The sequence below is a fragment of the Cyanistes caeruleus genome, unplaced genomic scaffold (genome assembly GCF_971803275.1).
Source record: "Cyanistes caeruleus unplaced genomic scaffold, bCyaCae1.hap1.1 HAP1_SCAFFOLD_65, whole genome shotgun sequence".
Taxonomy (NCBI): domain Eukaryota; kingdom Metazoa; phylum Chordata; class Aves; order Passeriformes; family Paridae; genus Cyanistes; species Cyanistes caeruleus.
Window position 1 is genome coordinate 4,544,769 of NW_028255884.1, and position 20,251 is coordinate 4,565,019.

The following is a 20,251-nucleotide window of genomic DNA, read 5'->3' on the forward strand; positions in this document are numbered from 1 at the left end:
GTCTCCTCAAAATCCCACAAAATAATAGAAAATTCCACAACAGTACAAAAAAATCCCACCAAATTCCAGAAAGAGCCCGCCAAATTGCCACAAATTTCCACAAAATTTCAGAAAAATCCCACAAAACTCTTCAAGTCTCCTCAAAATCCCTCAAGATTCCAGAAAAAAATCTCACAAAATTCCCTGAATCTTTCCAAAACCATGCCAAATTCCAGAAACATCCCACCAAATCTCCACAAAATTCCAAAGCAGCTAGGAAAACTCCCTCAAAATTCTTCAAGTCTCCACAAAAACCCTCAGAATTCAAGGAAAATCCCACAAAATTGCAGCAATCTACTCAAAAGCCCAACAAATTCCTGCAACATCCCACAATATCTAAACAAATTTCCACAAAATCTTAGAAAATACCTCAAAATTCTTCATGACTCTGCAAAAGCCCACAAAATTCCACAAATCTCCCAGAAAATCTCATCAATAACCTACAAAATTCAAGGAAAATCCCACCAAATTGCTGAAAAATCCCACACAATTCTCTAAATGTTCTCAAAAACCCACCAAATTCCAGAAATATCCCACAAAATCTAAACAAATTACCACAAAATCCAATAAAATACCTCAAAATTCTTCAAGTCTCCTCAAAATCCCTCAAGATTCCAGAATTATCCCACAAAATTATTTAAACTTTTGCAAAATCCCATAAAACTCAAAAAAAATCCCATGAATTTGCAAAAAATTTTTTAAAAATCCCTCAATCTTCTTAAACCCCCAAAAAATTCCAGAAACATCCCACAAAATATCCTCAAATTTCCACTAAATTCCACAAAAATCCCACAAAATTCCTGAAACATCCCACCAAATTCCAGAAAAGTCCCACAAAATTATTTAATCTACATTTGTCTTGGCAGTTGTAGATCCCAGCTGCTCTTGCCCCTCTTCTGCTTGCCACTTGAATTTTAGCAGTACAGCTGCAATTGCCTCTTTCAATCAGTGCTACCCACTGTGCTTTTGTCACGGGGAACTCAGGATTTTTGTTTCAGGCATCATGATCAGTACAGATCAAAATGCTCCCAAGTCCCTGAGCACTAAGTCGAGGGGAATTAAAGCCACACAGGTCACATTTGCAGTGCTCAAACACAGCCCTGTTGCTGCTGCTGCTACTGCTGAAATAGAATCAACTGACAGAGGCCATCACAGAAATTGCCTCTGCAGTGGCAAATCAAATGAAAAAATCCACCAGGAGAAAGAAAAACCAGAACTTCCCAACTCGTTTCATTGTTTCTTCTGAGCAGCAGAAGAAAAAGGAACAGGACACCTTTCAGGCAGCTCCACAAGCTCAGGGTTCTCATTTCCTGGGGAATCTGAGATGCAATTGGCCTGGTTAAAAGGATAAAAGCAAGGGGAATGAATTGGGAATTATTAGGAAAAAATGACCCTTCTTACACACAAAGTTCACCAAGTCATTCCCTGCATTTCTCCTTTTCACATTCTTTCTCTCATCCACTGAGAGCTCCAGCTTATCATGTTCTGCTGCTTATCATCAACTGATTGTGCTCTTGATTTCTCCCACTGCAAGAGATGTAGAATCATCTCAACTGAACACAGAAACAAACTCCCTCTGTCAGCCCATCTTCATGTTCCAGATCACTTTCCAGATGTCCATGGGGCTGTTGGAATGATGAGCTCTCCACTGCTGGCTGCAGGCTCTGGAGATTCTTTCTCCACATTCAGCCAGGCTTGTATTCCCCAACAATTCCTGGTAGCCCATCATGTTTTCTTTGGGTAGAAGAGGAACAATGAAAACCTCACCAATGGCACAACTCCCCTGTGCACAAGGAAAAGAAAGAACAAGTTGTCAAGTTCTTCAAACATTTGTCCTGCTTTGCTGCAAGAGTTGTGCTGCACTCACAGTGTGGGAAGCCAAGAGAAGCTGCAGCTGGGGGCACATCTTGTGACAGGAGCTGCGCCTTGTTCTCCAGGACAGGTTTTTGGAAAGAACAGGACTGGGGAGAAGATTCTGGGAAAACTGAAACAGCTTTGTGAAGAAATGAAAATAAAATCCAAAGAAACAAACAATATGTTTTCCTCTATTTTTGTCTATTTATTTTTATGTTCCCCTTTTCCATCTTGCACTGTTTGTCCATCCCATTCATTCCAAATGGCTCTCACCTCTAAGATCTGAGACTTGGCAAGTTTTAGACACTGTAAAATACCCTGAGCTATAGCCAGTTTGCCTTGCCCTGTTTTCCTTGGAAAGCAATGCAGGAGACACAAGTGCAGTGCTCGGCTCAGGTACAAATTCTGCATTCAGGGAATGTGCTCAGACGGTGTCTGAGCCTCAGCAGGGACAAGGCACAGCAGCAGCCAAGGGCATTGCTGTGCCCCTGTGCAGGAGTCCAGACTCTGGCTCTTGGCTCAGCAGGGCAAAGTTGCCGTGTTTGGCCAGGCTCAGGGGCTGCCCGGGGAGCGCGGGGCTCGGGGCGGGGCCGAGCGGGCAACGGACAAACGGACACGGGGACAAACGGCCCCGGTGCTTCAGTTGCAGCGGCAGCGGCGGCAGCAGCAGCAGCAGCAGCGAAAGAAGCGATTTTATCAATTTTCTGTGTCTCCTCTCCCTCTCCCACTGTCCCTCATCTTCTCCCTTTTCCTGTGTCCCCTTTTCGTCCAGTTTCCCTCTCCCCGTGCCCACCCGGGCCATGCCCCCGGTCCGCCCCCGGCCCCGGGCGGGGCTGCCCAGGCCCCGTCCCCGTCTCCGCCCATCCCGCCGAGGTCTCCTCTTCGCCTGGCTCTGGCTGTGCTGGGCGGGCATCAGTGCCTGGGGCTGGGGCGGCATCGCTGCCCTTTGGCTCCGCCTGGCCCGACCCCGACCCCGACCCCGGCCCCGGCCCCGGCCCCGGCCCCGGCCCCGGCCCCGGCCCCGGCCCCGGCCCCGGCCCCGGCTCCTCCCGGGGCCCGCGGAGGACACAGGCGGTGCGGCCGCTGCCGCCGCCTCCGCTGCGGCTTCCCCGGCCCGAGCTCCGCCGCTGTCGCGTTCCAATGAGGGAACGCCTGCGGGTGCCCGGCCCGGGGAGCTCGGGGAGCGCTCGGGGGCCGCTCCTGGCCCCGGGCCGAGCACTGACGGCCGCGTCTCTTCCCCAGGGAAGGCGCAGCAGGCCCTGCAGCAGCGCTACCGAGTGGGGTCACTGCTGGGGCGCGGCGGCTTTGGCAGAGTTTTTGCGGCCACTCGGCTCTCGGACGGACTCCCGGTGAGCAGAGGGGCCGGCGGCGGGCGGAGGAGGAGGAGGGGGCGGAGGAGGAGGATGGGGCTGGACACGGTGGGCGGTGAGCTGAATCCGCTGTTCCCTTTGGCTTGCAGGTGGCCATCAAAAAGGTGCCACGGAACCGCGTCCGGCACTGGGGCGAGCTGGTGAGTGAGCGGGGCCAGCGGCAGAAGCCGGGCCGTGCCGGGCGGGGATGAGCCGGGGCCCGGCAGGGTGGGAGCCGCCAGGACACCTGGAGGGAGAGCGGGCGTGGGGCCAGCGGAGGGCACAGAGCATCCCGGGCTGGCTGAGGGCTTCCCGAGCCCTGGCACGGCCTCAGCCCCACTGACGGCACCGTGCTCCTCCCGCAGCCCGACGGCACCAGCGCACCCCTGGAGATACTGCTGCTGGACAAGGTGTCCACAGGCTTCCCCGGTGTGGTGCAGCTGCTGGAATGGTTTGAGCTCCCCAACACCATCGTGATGGTGCTGGAGCGCCCGGAGCGGTGTCAGGACCTGCGGCGTTTCATTCGGGCACGGAGGTTCCTGTCCGAGGAAGAGGCGCGGGAACTGTTCCAGCAGGTGCTGGCGGCCGTGCGGCACTGCACCAGCTGCGGGGTCCTGCACCGAGATATCAAACCAGAGAACGTCTTGGTAGACCTGGACACCGGCGAGGCAAAACTGATTGACTTCGGCTGTGGCACCTACCTGCAGGACACAGCCTACACTCAATTTGCAGGTGAGCCCACACAGGGTTGGTGATCCCGGTCCTGGCATCTCCTGGCCCAGCCTGGGTGTGGCAGGAGGGATTCTCCCTTTGGCTGCCAGTCACAGCATTGAGTCTTCAGCCAAGTTGCTTCTGAGCAGAGCTGGGTGAGGACCCATCTTCCAGCCCTGCTGGCAGCCTTTGCCTGCCACTCTGCCCAGGACTGGGGCTGGGGCTGGGGCAGCCAGCCTGACAAAACCCCCCGTGGGTGGGGATAGCAGAGAGGGAGAGGCAGAACCTGTGCACCTGCTGGTTTGGTGTGCAGGTGAGAATGGGCTTGGACTGCTCTGCTCACCTGATTTGCCTTGGTTCAAGATATTTTTTGGGCAATGCCAGCAGGGAGGATGTGGGTGTGGCTTTTCCCCAGCACTGAGTGGGTATTTCCCTTTGTGTGTCATGGTCAGGCCTTGCCAGGGTTTCTGCTGCCCTCTTCCAGCACCAGTGGCTTCTTTTCCAACCCCGGGTTTGTACCCAAGTCCCAGGTGCTGGTGAGAGGGCAGCAGGGCACCCCGTGTGCCACTGGGGCAGCCCCCACATGCCCAGGGATGCTGGGGCCAGGCTCTGCGAGCAGCAGCATCCCCCTGATGAGCTCCATCCATATTCCATAGGAACACCGTCATACAGCCCCCCGGAATGGAACGACTTCGGCTGGTACCATGGCGAGGCAGCGACCGTCTGGTCCCTGGGCATCCTGCTGCACGAGATGGTCTGCGGGGAGCACCCTTTCAGGAGGGGCAGGAACATCAGATGGGGCCAGCTCCCGCTGCCACAACGGCTCTCCCAAGGTGGATCCTCATCTCTGGGCACGGGGGGAACACCAGTGTTGGGAGACAGCAGCGGGCTCGTGAGCATCCCGCTCTGGCAGCTGCTGAGGAGGTGCCACATGTCCTGCTCTCCTGCTCTCCTCCAAAACAAAGAATTGATGGGAAAGTTTAGGCCCAGCTCTGAGCACATCCAGCGTGGCCTGGGCACGGGAATAGTGGGGCAAAGCCGACAGGAGCCTTCTCCAACTGACCAGTGGTTTGTGGTTTCTCTCCCCAGACTGCCAAGTTCTGATCAGGTGGTGTTTATCCCTGAACTCCTTGGACAGGCCCTCATTAGAAGACCTGTCCTGTGATCCCTGGATGCAGGATATTCATCAGCCCTAGAAGAAGGGAGAGAGCCACAGGCACAGTGATGCAGGGACCTGGTAAGTTACAGCTCCACACATGCCCTGGCAATCAGCAGCAAAGAAACCCAGACTTTTTTGTCCTGCCTGTGTCATTGCACTGGGGTCATGGAATGGGAACACACAGCCCTTGTGCTGGAGCTGAGCTGCTCTGCCCAGCACTGGTGGGCACCATCTGAGCTGGTTTTGCTTGTCCTGCTTCACTGACAGCTGGGCCCTGGGCAGAACCCTGACAGCCTGGTGTCACCCCAGGGAAGAAGGAGCCCCTGGAGAAGCTGTACCAGGTGGGGCTGCTGCTGCTGCTGGAGACATGGAGGACAGCAGCAAGGATGACAACCTCTTCCTCCACCTGGCCAGCGGGAGCTGGCGATGATGGACTTTGATTCTGGCACCTTCTTCAAAGCCAGGCTCCACAGTGAATTTTCAGGTAAGTCCAGACCCAGGGGGATGCTCCCAGATTTGTGCATTGGCCAGGAACCAAAGGTTTCCCTTTCACTGGGGCAGATGCAACTGATTCCTCAGTGGCTGCCCAGCTGGTTTTTGGCAGGGCTGGGGGTGTGGGCTGGGGTGGTTACGAAATGGGAGTGGGATCCTGGCCCTGCCAACAGCCCCCAGCACCCACCGTGCCCCGGGCTGGGGCTGGGGCAGCCAGCCCGACACAAACAAACCCCCATGGCAGGAGCACAGGTGGGACTCCAGAACCTGAGCACGGCTGCTTTGCTGTGCAGGCAAGGAAGGGCTTGGGCTGCTCCACTCCCCTGCTTTGCTTTGGGATCACCGTGATTTTGGGGGACAGTGCAGGGGGAAAGGGAGAAAACATGGGCTTCCCTCACCCATGGGTGGGTTTTTCCCCAGAATGTAGGGGTTGGGCCTTCCTCAAGCTCCTGACAGACATAAGATTTTTTACCATTTTTTTTATGTTTCCCCTTTTTGTCTGTAACCTATTTTCATTAATTTGTTGTTTGTTTTTCTAAAGGAAGCGTTCCAGGTGGGGTCCAGTCTGGATCAGGAAGTGCTTGGGACCAGCTGTGGCGTGGATGGGCCGTGCCCTTGGAGAAGACTGAGGACATGGTTTGGGACCAGCTTTTCTTGTGGCAGCGGATGGTGTGAGGTGGGTCCTCATCTCCTTGGCATGGGTGGGACAAGAGCTTTTGGGAGATGGCAGCGGGCACAGGAGCATCCCGCTCTGGGCAGCTGCTGAGGGGCTGGATCTGCCGTGGCTGGCTGCAGGCTGGGCACATGTCCTGCCCTCCTGCTCTGCTCCCCAAGGCAGCAGTGATGGGCAGCTTTGGGCCCAGCTCTGAGCACGGCCAGCATGGCCTGGGCACCGCGGCTGGCTGGGACAAGGGGACAGGAGCCTTCAGCTGACGGGCGGTTTCTGCTTTCTCTCCTTGCAGCCGGGCTCTGCGGATGCTGAGGCTGCTCTGGGCTCTGCCAGGGCTCTGCTGGGCTCAGCACCGGGCCGGGATCAGCCAAAGAAGAAACGCTGTGACCTGCAGCAGAGACCTGAGCATTTTGGCAATGCAGCTCAAGTCTGCACAGTGTCCACCTCCAAGGGAAAACATGACACCCCCCAAAAATTAAACTTGTTCCATAACTTCTGAAATGAAATCCATCTGGGATGACCCCAAATGACATTTTTCAGCTTGCTCAAGCTGTAGCTCAGCCCTTCTCTGAACAGTTGTGTCCCACACCTGCCTTTTACTTCACAACTGCTCCCTCCTTTCCCACAGTGAGTTCCCAGCCCATCACAGTCTCCATCACACTGCAGCCTTCCTTCATGCCCCTCTCCACGAGGAAGGCCAAGCCCCAGTCTCAGGGACTCATCCTGTCAGTGGCTGAAGAGCAGCAATGTCTGTCTGTGCCAGGGGCTCTTGGATGTCTCTGTATCCATGGACAGAAGCTCTGTCCTTGCAAAGGTTTCCATAATATCTTGATACCCATGAGTATGGAATGAACACAGAGAGTGAAAGTGTCAGTCACATTGTTTGCACACTCCTTCCTTTCCATCCAAGACACATCCATGCACACCCCCACGTACAGATATATTAAAAGGCTAGGGATGGATAGAGATTTCCCACAGAGCTCTAACTTTGGCAGAACTCACCTTGTAAGCCATGGCCAGGGCATTTTTTTCCCAGCTCTGTGTCAGTAGGTGTCCAAGAGCTGAAGGGAACAGCATTTAGAAGCAGTTTCAGGATTTCTAGGCAGGAAAGGGAGCTGACAACCATCCACATAACTCACCATATTCGTCAGGATGGGCTGCTGGTTCTTTAGGAATATGGCACAATGGAGACACGAGACTTGGGATAATCCCAGCTCTCTGTGGATCTGTGCAAAGGTGGAGCAGCAGAAACACCTTGTGTCTTCTTTGGGGACACAAGGTCCAAGGAGCTGGGGTGGCAGAGCGTGACCTGGGCTGGTGGCAGGTGAAGTCCCATTTCATGACATCCCGGAGTGGCACAGGACAAAGCTCCAAGCACCCACAGCCCCACTGAGGAAGTCCTTGGAGTGCTGCACATCCCATAGGAAAAGCTGCATTCCCTCAGTCCATTGGGATTTATCACTTCCATTTGCAACACTTTAGGTCCAAGTTTCAAACTGCAAAATTTTGACACTCAAGACACAGTCATGAAGAACATGTATTTCAATTTCCTATTCCTTTAACTGCAGTGCAAAATATCTTGATATTGGAAATCATCCATCAAATCTGTAAAGGAAGGCAGCTAATGGATCCTTTCCACTAGCACTTGTACAAACTAAGGAACTAAAGTCAAAGCTGAGTTCTCTTTTTCAAAAGATCAGTTACCTCTTTCTTACTCCAGAGTTATAGAAGATTTTTCACTACACATTTGGGGGCAATTTTTATCTTTCATTTCTTTTTTATGTTTTCTGGTTTTTAGGTTTTTGTTTTGTTTTTTTTTGTTGTTGTTGTTTTGTTTTTACAGAAAGCATGTCCTAGTAAAGGCACGTCCTTTGCTCCTGGTTCCCGTGTGGAGCAGCTCCCTTCCCGCTGGCTGAGCTGCTCAGGCAGAGCCCGGCAGCTCCTGGCCCTGCAGGGCTGAGGCTTTTCCCCGTTGCTGGGCACAGACTGATGGAGCAGCACTGCTGAACACGGGCACACGCAGAGGGAGCAGAGCAGCTGCCTTTGCCCACCTGAAGCTCCAAGGCCAAACTCTGAGCAGGCACGGCTGCAAGAGACTCGCAGGCTCCCTGTTGGCTCTGCTGCCCCACTTGTGCCCGGCCCAGCTCTGCGGGAGGCAGAGGGAGAACAAGGGGCAGCTCCCTCCCAGCCCCAGCCCAGGGACCCCTCCAGCCCCGGGCCTTGGGCCACTGTCAGCACCCGCTGCTCCAGCCACGGCTTCTGCTGGCACTGACAGCAACAACCAAACTGGGGCTGGTCCCCAGGGAGCAGCAGCAGTGCCTGGATCTGATCCCTCAGCCTGGGGCAGCCCCCTGGGGGAACAGAGGGCACAGCAAGAGGGACAAAACCAGGCAGGGGCAGAGACTGGGAAGAGCCAGAGCTGGGAGCAGCAACAGCTGCTTCATTGCACTCCTGGAGAAAGCTCTTGGCTGGCTCAAAGCACTGAAAGGTGTGAAAGGCAGAGAGGAGGCCACACCAAGCAATGCTCCTGTTTTCACACCTTCCTGTAATAAATGGAAATGAACTAAATTATAACTATTTGGAAAGTTGTTATTATTAGAAGCAATCAAGGGAATTGGTGTTACAAGGCAGATGTACCCCTCTACAGATGTTACATGTTAAAATTAAGGTACAGGATGTAGTTTTGAGATAAGAAATATCCTAAGACAAAATCGACCTTGACATGGATAAAGTTGGAATGACTTTAGGTATAGGGCCTGAAAATTATAAAATATAAGACTAATTAGTCGAGCACAATGCTCACTTACATAACACAACGCTTAGTATGCACACACAGCCTGTAAGGTTATCCAAAGAACAATGAGGATGAGTGTAAGCCTTCAACCAAAAGACCACCAAAAGAAGACTGAAGACCCCCTAGCAACAAGTGAAGCATGCACCATGAAGAACAGTGATGTAAAATTAAAGAATCAGAAATACGATGAGACTTACTGGAAACATGAATGAATATGTATAAGTATACAGTATATAAGTTTAGTTTGAATTGCTTTATTTCATATGTAAGGGGCTTGAGAAGCCCTCTCCGTACCCCAGTCAGTTTTGCTTATGCTTTAATCATAATTACTGGCAAGCTATATTCATATATTTATTCATACATATATATATACATATGTATATATATATATATGAATATATTCACTAAATTGTACTCTTTTACTAAATTGTATTCCTTCTATATCAAATTGCTATTCAATCCACTAAATTGTATTCTTTTATTAAATTGTTTTCTTGTATTCAATTCACTAAATGGTATAATTTTTTTTCTTGTTATTAAACTGCTGTTAACCCAATAGCCCTAGCTGTCCAAATTTCAATTTCATTTATAACACTGCCCTTGGGTGAGTTACAGCCACAGCGAGAGGGAGGAGGAGATGATCCCACCCATGGCTGCTGCTGGCTCCAGACATTTGCTGAGATAAAGCTGAGCCAGAGCTTCAGCATCTCCCCCAAAATCACAGAATCACAGAATGCCTTGGCTTGGAAGAGACCTTAAAGTTCATCTCGTTCCACCCCCTGCCATGGGCAGGGACATCTTCCACTATCCCAGGCTGCTCCAAGCCCCATCCAGCCTGGCCTTGGACACTTCCAGGGATCCAGGGGCAGCCACAGCTTCTGTGGGCAAGCTCTGATCTCTGCCCAGGTGAGCAGGGACAGGAGCCGAGGGAACGGCTGGAGCTGGGCCAGGGCAGGGCTGGGCTGGAGATGAGCAAAAGCTTCTTCCCCCCCAGGGGGCTGGGGCAGTGCCCAGGCTCCCCAGGGAATGGGCACGGCCCCGAGGCTGCCGCAGCTCCAGGAGCCTTTGGCCAGCGCTGCCAGGGATGCACAGGCTGCGATTGTTGGGGTGTCTGTGCAGGGCCGGGGGCTGCACTCCATGATCCCAATGGGTCCCAGATGCCAGCTCAGCCCCTTGTGCAACTCTCACCCTTGGGCTCAGCCTTTGTGTCCCCTGGAGGCGCTGGCAGAGCTGATGGGGTGGGGCAGGAGCGGGGCAGCCCCAGCGTTCCCCTGGCAGTGCCAGCACAGCCGGGCCAGCAGCCCCAGCGTTCCCCTGGCAGTGCCAGCACAGCCGGGCCAGCAGCCCCAGCGTTCCCCTGGCAGTGACAGCACAGCCGGGCCAGCAGCCCCAGCGTTCCCCTGGCAGTGCCAGCACAGCCGGGCCAGCAGCCCCAGCGTTCCCCTGGCAGTGACAGCACAGCCGGGCCAGCAGCCCCAGCGTTCCCCTGGCAGTGCCAGCACAGCCGGGCCAGCAGCCCCAGCGTTCCCCTGGCAGTGACAGCACAGCCGGGCCAGCAGCCCCAGCGTTCCCCTGGCAGTGACAGCACAGCCGGGCCAGCAGCCCCAGCGTTCCCCTGGCAGTGACAGCACAGCCGGGCCAGCAGCCCCAGCGTTCCCCTGGCAGTGACAGCACAGCCGGGCCAGCAGCCCCAGCGTTCCCTCCCTGGAGACGCTCCAAGGGAAGCGGCCAGAGCCGCGTCCAGTCAGCGGAACTGAGCGGCCACTGAGCACCCCCGGCCTGGGCTGCTGTGGATTCCTCTGCACACAGCTCGGGGAAGGTGCCCTTGGCCACCCCTACAGTGCCACAGACAAGTGTCACACACAGTTACACAGCTCTGCACACAGCTGACAGGGGGAGATAATTTAAAAAAAACCCAAAAATCCACCATGAAAAAGAGAACTCCTACCTAGCAGAGCTGTTCCACCCTTCAGTTGAGACACCTGCATGCACACAAGACCTGGGGCTGCAAAAAATGTGGCTTCATCAGCAAATTTGCAGGAAAAACTGGTTTAGGACAGGCTATCAGCAGAACTGTTCTCAGCTGGGTGAAAAAGGCCCCTTTGGCAGCTGCAGGGCCATTGAAAATGCAGACCCTCAGCCCATGGGGGAGAAAAGGGCTCTGAATTCCCCTCCCCTGACACACAAACCCTGCTCCCAGGCTGCTCCCCACACAGGATTCTACTGGAGGACTGTGGAAGGCTGAGAGTTGGCTCTGGCTTCTCCATGTTCCATGTCCTAAAGCTGCCTGGGAGAAGAAATTTAGGGTCAACTCCACTGGCACAATCCCTCCTGGCCCAGGGCACAGCCCCAGGAAGGTCTTTGCTCCTCCCTCGGCCCTCCCTGAGGAGGCTGGCAGGGCTCGCAGGTTTATGGCATTTGTCCTTGCTGCCCCTCACATCCCACTGCCCCACAAAGAGCCCCGAGCCACCCGTGAGGGACAGGCCCTGCTGGGCCAGGCCTGGGCTCAGGGCTTGGCCTTTCTGCTTCCTCCAACCCAGCCAGGGCTGGCTCAGCATTGCAGTTCCTGTGCTGTGCCCCAAGCTCGCTCGGGCCCTGCTGGAAAGGGACCTGAGGTACCTCCATCCCCTTGGGCAGTGCATGGGAGAAAACAACAAACTTCTCAGGAGGATGGGAACAAACTTTCAGCTGCAAACTTTAGAGAATTAGGTACTTGGGAAATCATAAAGCTGCATGCAATTAGAGGAAATCACTTTACTAAGCACAGACTGAGCCAACTCGTCCAACCCATCCAACTTCAAGCTATCCAGATTTTGAAAACTGGAAGTCAGGGGAAGAGAGAGAGGGACAGAGATCCACAGTCAGCCTTGGATCCAGCGCCATCTCAGCTGCTGTGAGCTCCAGGGCCGTGGCACATGTCAGTGTCACACCCGTGTCACAGCCTCACCTGCTCTGCTCCCTCTCCCAGCTGGGGTTTTTGGGGTGCCAGGGGCTTGGCAGCCACTTTGGGGCTGGAGCAGAGGCTGCAGTGGCTGGGCTGGGGCAGTGACCGCCCCACACAGGCAGAACTTGCTCTGCCCCCAAACACACCCTGGAGATGTCTGGGGCCATTCATCATTTCTCTGCTCTCCAGCGCTGAGGCAACGCACTCTGGCTACAGCTCTGAGCTCGTGCCCATGGCAACCAGCCCTGGCAATGGGGCTCCATGGAGCTGCTCTCAGGAACACCCCAAGAGCTGGGGAGTGCCCCAAAAGCGCCTCAGAAACGTGAGATACCCCAAAATGTCTTCAGGAATGTGGAATATCCAAAACTCGCTGAATAAGTCGCACCCTCTTTTTTCATCATCCCCAAACTTTGGCTGTCTCATTGCAGATCCAACCCCACCTCCTCAATCCCAAGGCCAATCCATCCCACTCCTGCTGGACATCAAACTGCCTTCCCAAGCCTGATTTCCCCCATTTCACACCTCCCAAACTCCATCACATCCATCCTGCCCCACCCAATGCCCATCTCACCCCTCCTGATTTGCATCCCACTTCACCCAATCCCCTTCCAACCCCATTCCACCTGATGCCTTCAGAAGGCTGGCCTAGAACAGAGGCTGGACAGAGTTAAGAATAAAATTTATTAAAAGGCCTTAGAGGATACACCTTGGGCAGTACAAGAACCTGGCCAGGGCTACACCCAGGATGGACCAAAAATGGTAACAAAAATGAACAACTGATCACAAGGTCTCACATTTTTAGAAGTTTAGGTCCATCTGGATATTGCAATCTGTTCACTGTCCAATGACAGCTTCAGATGATGAAGTCCCATCCTTCTTGTTTTCTCTCTTCAGTCCACCCTTGTTTATGCTTTTGGGCCTGAAACTTCTAACAACTGTTCTTGGTATCAAGCTAGAAAAGGAATTGTTTTGTCTACCTACTCTCTGAAGAGAGCTCTGTGACACTTAACATGAAGTTCAAAACTACAAACCTAGGCAGTGCAGAACATGAAAGATATGAAAGCTAAAATTTAAGGCAACACACCCTGAGAGGCTGTGGAATTGAATAATTTTGGTGGGATTGAGTAGATTTCAATGGCACTGAGTGGTTTTGAGGTGACAGATCGAACTCTCTCGTCTCCTTGAGTGCCAAGAAATGGAGACAACTCCACCAAATAACCCCACAACCCCTGAATACTCCCAAGTATCTCCCAGATTCCCTTGAAGCATTAGTAAATGTGAGGTTTTAGATGCCTTTGATGAATTTGTAGACATTTATTGCAATTTTGTCTGTTTTAAAGAGATGAAGATGAATCAAAAGATAGAACCAAATCAAAATGACCACCAGCCCAGTGTGTTGCCAACACAGATCACTGGGAACGTGGGTCATCAGAGCTCTGCCCAACGTGGGTCCTCTGATGGGGGATGGAGCTGGAGCAGTGCACAAATCTCTTTCTGCACTTGGGGCACTCAAAGGGCTTCCCTTACCGGTGCCTCTGTTGGTGTCTGGCCAAGTGAGAGCTCCGGCTGAAGCTCTTCCCACACTGGGGACACTCATAGGGCCTCTCCCCAGTGTGGATGCGCCGGTGCCTGATGAGGGTGGAGTTGTGCTTGAAGCCCTTCCTGCAGTCGGGGCAGCGGAAGGGCCTCTCATCCGTGTGAATCCGCTGGTGCCTGAGGAGATCTGAGCTGGTCTGAAACCTCTTCCCACACTCAGGACACTCATAGGGCCTCTCCCCAGTGTGGATCATCTGGTGGATGGTCAGCTGGGACCTCCGGCTGAAGGTCATTCCACACTCCCCACACTCATAGGGACGTTCCCCAGTGTGGATCCTCTGGTGGAGGATCAGGCTGGAGCTGCAGCTGAAGCTCTTCCCACATTCCCCACACTCAAAGGGCCTCTCCCCAGTGTGGATGCGCCGGTGGGTGATGAGGGTGGAGTTGTGCTTGAAGCCCTCCCCACAGTCAGGGCAGCGGAAGGGCCTCTCATTTGTGTGAATCAGCTGGTGCCTGAGGAGAGTGGAGCTCCTCTGAAACCTCTTCCCACACTCAGGACATTCGTAGGGCCTCTCCCCAGTGTGGATCATCTGGTGGCTGACGAGGGTTTTCCTCTGGCTGAAGCTCTTCCCACACTCCAAGCACTTGTAGGGCTTCTCCCCATCCTGAAGCTGCTCATGGACCACCAGCTCAGAGCCCCGGCTGGATCTCCGGCCGCCTTCCTGGCACAGGGTGGGTCTTTCCTCCTCAGAGCACCCTGGGATGGGTTTGGAGCCCCTCCTCCTGCGGGATCTCTGGGGATTTTCCTCCCCATTGGATTCCTGTGCCGTGGAGCTGCTCAAAACAGCCTCTTCCATGAGGTTCTGCTGTGGGGATTTGTCCTCCCTGGTCTCCATCCTCAGCTCCTTGTCTGGGGGAGGAAGGACAAGGAGAGGATGGGATTTGCCTCCGTGCCAGAGGGAAGGGGAAGGAGATCCCCCCAGTGCGTCCCTGGCAGGACGGCGTCGGCAGCGGGGTTGTCCTGCAGCCGGGGGCCAGGCTGGGCTGGGAGATGGAGCAGGAGAGAGGGGGAAAGGGGCACAGACTTCCTCCTCACCTGCCTGGGTGTCCTGGGGCATCTTCCTTGCAGCCTCCTTCTCCATCCAGCCAAGGTTTGGGAATGGGAAATCCTGGTTTGGGGAAAAATACAGTTCATGGGCACGCTGGGTTAGGGGGCTCCCCCTGTGCAAATTCATCTCTAGAAGTCACCAAGCCTCTGGAGTCTATAAAAACCTCCCAAACACCAAGATTCAGCCCTGAAAATGTCTCCCAGGAGTTCCCCATCTCTGGTCTCTCCCCTTTGGTGTTCAGAGTTTCCCCCCTGTCCCAGCTGCTGGGGGTCACGCTTGTACTGGGGGTTCCCTTGTCTGCTCAGTCCCTGCCCTCCCCAGGCTGCTGGAAGTGCCAGGAATCCAAAAAGCTCCCCCTGTTTCCATCTCCCCACTTATGGATTGTGGGACCCCCAGTGTCCCCCCAAGGGGCATTTTCTGCTCAGCTTTGGAGTTCTTCATTCTCCAAACACCCCCCCAAAAAAACCACCCCAGGAACCCCCCAGGATTTCTGGGCCAAGCTCCCCCTCCCTGGGCACCTACAGGATGGAGGGGGAGTGATGATCCCACGGGTGAGGGGCTGTGAATTTGGGTAATGCTCCACCTCGTGGTTCCTTCTACTTTCCCTGATCTTCATTTGTCCCTCCTCTTCCTCCTGCTCCTCCTCCCTAACTCCACCTTCTTCTCTTACTTCCATCCTTTCTCTCCTTCATCCCTCCTCTTCCATCCCTCCTCCTCCTCCCCCAGGAGCAGTGACACCCTCGGTGCCCCGTTCCCAAACCCCTCACAGCCCACGGCAGGAGCGGGGATGGAGCCGGGACAGGTCGGGATGGGCAGCGCGGGGCTCTCCGCTGCTCCCACCCGCTGGGGACGGGGGGAACCCGGCCCGGGGAAAAGGAGAGGGAAACTGGGAAAATTGGGGGCTGCAGATCCAACCTGGGGCTGGCTGGGGACCCTGGCTGGGGACTGCCAGCCCTTGGGGCTCCTCTGGGGAGATGTGGGACCGGGGAACGCAGAGAGGGCTGGGGGATCCCAGGAGTGGCAGCACTGGCAGGGACTGGTTTGGACTGGGGTAACTGGAACCTTACTGGGGCAACTGGGAATGATTGGGAATGAGCACAAGCATGCTGAGGGCAACTGGGATATACTGGGAGTGACAGTGACCATACTGGGAACAGCTGGAACCACACTGGAAGAAACTGGGAGTGAGTGGGATCGTGCTGAGATGGACTGGGACTATTCCAGGGACAACTGGGATCATACTGGTAGGAACTGGGAAGAATTACAACTATTCTGGGATCACACTCAACTGGGATCATACTGGGATCACAGTGGGAGCAGCTGGGACCATGCTGGGGGGGACTGGGATCCCACTGAGGGTGACTGGAATCATACTGGGATTGACTGGGAGTGGCTGGGAACAACTGGGATCATGCTGAGAGCAACTGGGAGGAGCTGGGAATGACTGGGAGCGTGCTGGGGCTGACTGGGATATACTGGGAGAGACAGGGAGTCCCAGGGATCACACTGGAGGCTACTGGGGTCACACTGGCACTGCCAGGGAGCAACTGGGGGCCACTGGCCTCATCCTGGGAGTGACTGGGATCAGACTGGGAGTGTCTGAGATCAGACTGGGAGTTACTGGGATGATACTGGCAGAGTGAAGGAAACTGGAAAACTGGGGAAAAAATGGAAAAAAAACCCAGAATAAATTCAAGGAAAATAGAAGGGAAAAATCAGGGAAAAACCAGAAAAATATCAGGGTGAAATTAAAAAAAAAAAAAAAAAGAGGAAAAAATCAGGAAAAACGGGAAAATTTGGCAAAAAATTGGGGAAAACCAGGAAAAACTTTGGGGAAAAAAAAAAAAAAGAGGGCACACAAGGAGAAAATGGGAAAAATCTGGGAAAAAAATAGAAAAAATGGGGAAAAAAAAATGAAAATAGGAAAAGAAGGAAAAATAATGAAAAACCAGGAAAAATTGAAAAGAACTTTGGAAAATCAGGAAAAAAACTGGGAAAGAACTCAGAAAAATCGGGAAACAACCAGAAAAGAAAGAGGAATAAAATCTGGAAAAAATGGGAAAAATTTGGGAAAAACCCCAGGAATAATCAAGGAAAATTAAGGGAAATTTGAGAAGAAATTGAGATAAAGCTAGATAAAATTTTGGAAAAGAAGAGGGAAAAATCAGGAGAAAATGGGAAAGGCATGAAAAAAATTGGGAAAAATTGTGAAAAATGAGGGAACATATCAGAAAAAGAAAGACGAAAGGACCCTGTGAAAAACCAGGAAAAAATTGGGAAAAATATTGGAAAAGTCAAGAAAAAAAATGAAATATTTGAGAAAACATTGCAAAAAAATCAGAAAAATGACTGGGAAAAAATTGTAAAAAAAAAACATAAAAAAAAAGAAAAATCAGGGGAAAATTAGGAAAAGGGAAAAAAAATCTGGAAAAAATCAGAAAAAAACCATAAAAAATCAGGAAAGAACTGGGGAAAACCAGAAAAATTTGGGAAAGGAAAAGGGAAAAATCTGGGAAAAAAATGTGAAAAACTGCAAAAATCAAGGAATAGTTTGAGAAAAAATTCAGAAAATAATTGCAAAAAAAATTCAGAATAAGAAAGAGGAAAAAAATCAGGAAAAAATCAGGAAAAAGAAGGAAAAAATGGGGGAAATCAGGAAAAAAATTGAGATCAAATTGGGAAAAATCAAGAAAAGAGAGGGGAAAGAAACATGGAAAAATCAGGAAAAATCAGTAAACATTTAAGGAAATACCGGGAAAAATCTCGGGAAAATTGTGAAAAAATTGGGGAATAAGCAGGAAAAAAACTGCGAAAAAAAGAGGGAAAACCAGGAAAAGAATAAGGGGGGAAAACTGGGGAAAAAACAGGGAAAAATCAAGAAAAAAAAAAAGAGGAAGAAGACCAGGAAAAAAAAGGGGAAAATCAAGGAAAAAAATCAGGGTAAAATGATGAAATAAAGTGGGGAGAAAACCTTGTAAAATGGGAAAAAAATGAGAAAAAGCCAGGAAATATTAAGGAAATGAACAGGCAAAAATCAGGAAAAATTAGGAAGAAATGGAGAAAAATTGGGAAAAATCAGAAAAAAAAATCAGGAAAAAGTGGGGAAAAAAACGGGGAGAAAAATTGTGAAAAATGAGGGAAAAATCAGGAAAAGAAAAAAAAAAAGAAAATCTGGAAAAAATCTGGGAAAAAATCAGAAAAAAATTAATGAAAAAAATTGGGGGAAAATCAGGGAAAAAATTGGGAAAAATCAGGGGAAACCAGGAAAAATTAGGGGGAAATCAGGAAACATAGAGAAGAAACTGGGAAAAACAGGAAAAATTGGGGGAAAAAGGAGGGAAGAATCAAGAAAAAAATAGGGGAATTCAGGAAAAACTGGAAAAACTAGAAAAAGTGGGAAAAATGCAGAAAATTAAAGAAAACAGGAAAAAAATCAGGAAAAAATGGGAAAAAAAGAGGAAAAAAAATTGGGAAAATACCAGGAAAAAATGAGGAAAATCATGGACAAAGCGAGGAAAAGAAAGACGAAAATAATCTGGAAAAAGCAGGAAAAAATGGGGAAAAAAACTAGGAAAAAATGGGAAAAATCAGGAAAAAACCAGGATGAAATCCACCTATCCCATTTTTCCATGGAATTTTGGGAATTGCCTACTTGGGAGGTGGTAGAAGAATTTCCAGACCAGGGAATGCAGGAAGCGGGGAAAGGTAGAATTGCGGATGAGCTGGTCCAGATTTTTGGGAAGGTTGATGGCTGGTCCTCTTCCAGCTTCCACAGTGTTCAGATGAATCCCACAGCTCCTTCCAGCTGGAAATTATGGAAAAATCATGGGAAAGTTGTGATTCAAATTCATGGAGTTTTGCCTCCAAAACACCCTTTTTTCCTGCCATAATTTCTATTCTCCCCCCCCCGCCCCCAAAATTTCAATTTTTCCCCCTCCAAAATATTAATTTTTGGGATAATTAAATGGGGAAGATAGGGGGAAATGTGGAAAAATAGGATGGAAATGGAGAAAAAAAGGGGAAAAGTTGGGGAAAACTAGAGAAAAATGGGGGAAAGAAAAATGGGAGAAAAAATGGGGGAAAATCAACCCAAAATGGGATAAAAATAGGGAAAAATGGGATGGAAATGGAGGAAAAATTGGGAAAAATGGGAGAAAGAAATGGAAGAAAATGGGGATAAAATTGTGGAAAATTGAGATAAAACCTGGATAAAAATAGGGGGAAAAATAGGGAAAACTGGGATAAAAATCGGAATAAAAATGGTAAAGATGAGGCAAAAATGGGGGAAAATGGAAGAAAATGGGGAAAATAGGAGAGAACATGGGGAAAAAACTGGGGGAAATGGAGCAAAATTAAGGTAAAATTGGGAAATGGAAAATAAATAGATTAAAAAGGGGAAAAAATGGGAAAAAATAGGAAAACGTGGGGAACAATTTGAGTAAAAATGGAGGAAAAACAGGAAAAAAAATCAGAAAAAATGGGAAAAAATGAGGAAAATGAGATAAAAACGGGAGAAATGGAGGAAAAAAAGAAAAAAGTGTGGAAAAAATTGGGGAAAAATAAAAAATAGGATAAAAATGGGGGAAAATGGTATGAAAATGGGATAAAAATTAGAAAAAATAAAGCAAAAATAAGGAAAAAATGGGGGAAAACTGGATAAAAATGTGGAAAAATGGGATAAAGTGGAGACAAATTGTACTCTAATAGGGAATGACTGGGAGTGATTTGGCTTATCGTGGGGATCACAGGAAACTGGAGCCACACGGGGTGAGCAACTGGGCAATGCTGGGAGCAGCCACTGCCGGCACCGGGAGCCCCGAACCCCTTTCCCGGCCATGCCGGACCCGCATCCCCCCGGCCCCTTTGCCGGGGCTCTGCCGCCACCGCCACCGGGACCCCCCAAAAACACCTCCCGGGGACCCCCGGGGTGCCCCTGAGGGGCATCTGCGGCTCGGCTCTGGAGCCCTGCCATCCCCAAACATCCCCCCCAAAAACCCCAAAGCCAGGGAGCCCCGGGGTATTTGGGGCGAGCTCCCCCTCCCCGGGCACCTGCGGGATGGGGGGCGATGGTCCCGAAGGAGCTGCAGATGCAGAGAGCGGGGAGCGCAGGTGGAGCCTCCTCTGCCTGCTCCAGCTCTTCCTCCTCCTGCTCCTCCTCTTCCTCCTCCTCTGTCCCTCCTCTTCCTCCTCCTCTGTCCCTCCTCTGTCCCTGGGCGTGGTTCGGAGCCCTCGGGTGAGCGGGGCCGGGCCGGGACACGATGGGAAAGGGCTGGGTCCCCCCCAAACCGAGCTGGGGGCAGCGGAGCTTTGGGGGAACAATGGGAACGGGGCGGGACAGGGGAACAGGGGGAGGTGGGAGCACTGAGGGTCCCCCAGTTCACCCCAGGAGCCCCAAGCCCCGTCCCAGCCCCCCCAGTTCCCCCCGCAGCCCCGGCTGAGGGGGGCTCAGCCCAGGAGCCGCCGTCGTTCGGGGCTCCCCCGAGTGCAGGAACGGGAGAGTTCCCGGCTCGGGGAGGCCCCAGCACAGGAGGGGATCTTGTCCCTCTTCCAGGGCCTTTCAGGATCTTCAGGCCCCTCTCAAGAGGAGTTTTTCT

General features: G+C 51.9%; 1 protein-coding gene across 1 annotated transcript; it reads left to right on the top strand.

The window, feature by feature from the left end:
- Nucleotides 1-2,894: 2,894 nt before the first annotated feature.
- On the top strand, nucleotides 2,895-5,582 carry LOC147647255 (serine/threonine-protein kinase pim-1-like; the record flags this gene model as incomplete). The annotated part of the gene is made up of 6 exons (XM_086872449.1): nucleotides 2,895-3,242; nucleotides 3,353-3,403; nucleotides 3,608-3,974; nucleotides 4,610-4,786; nucleotides 5,043-5,190; nucleotides 5,380-5,582. Coding segments are annotated over 5 exons (1,050 nt in total), but the record flags the coding sequence as incomplete, so codon positions are not given.
- Nucleotides 5,583-20,251: the final 14,669 nt, after the last annotated feature.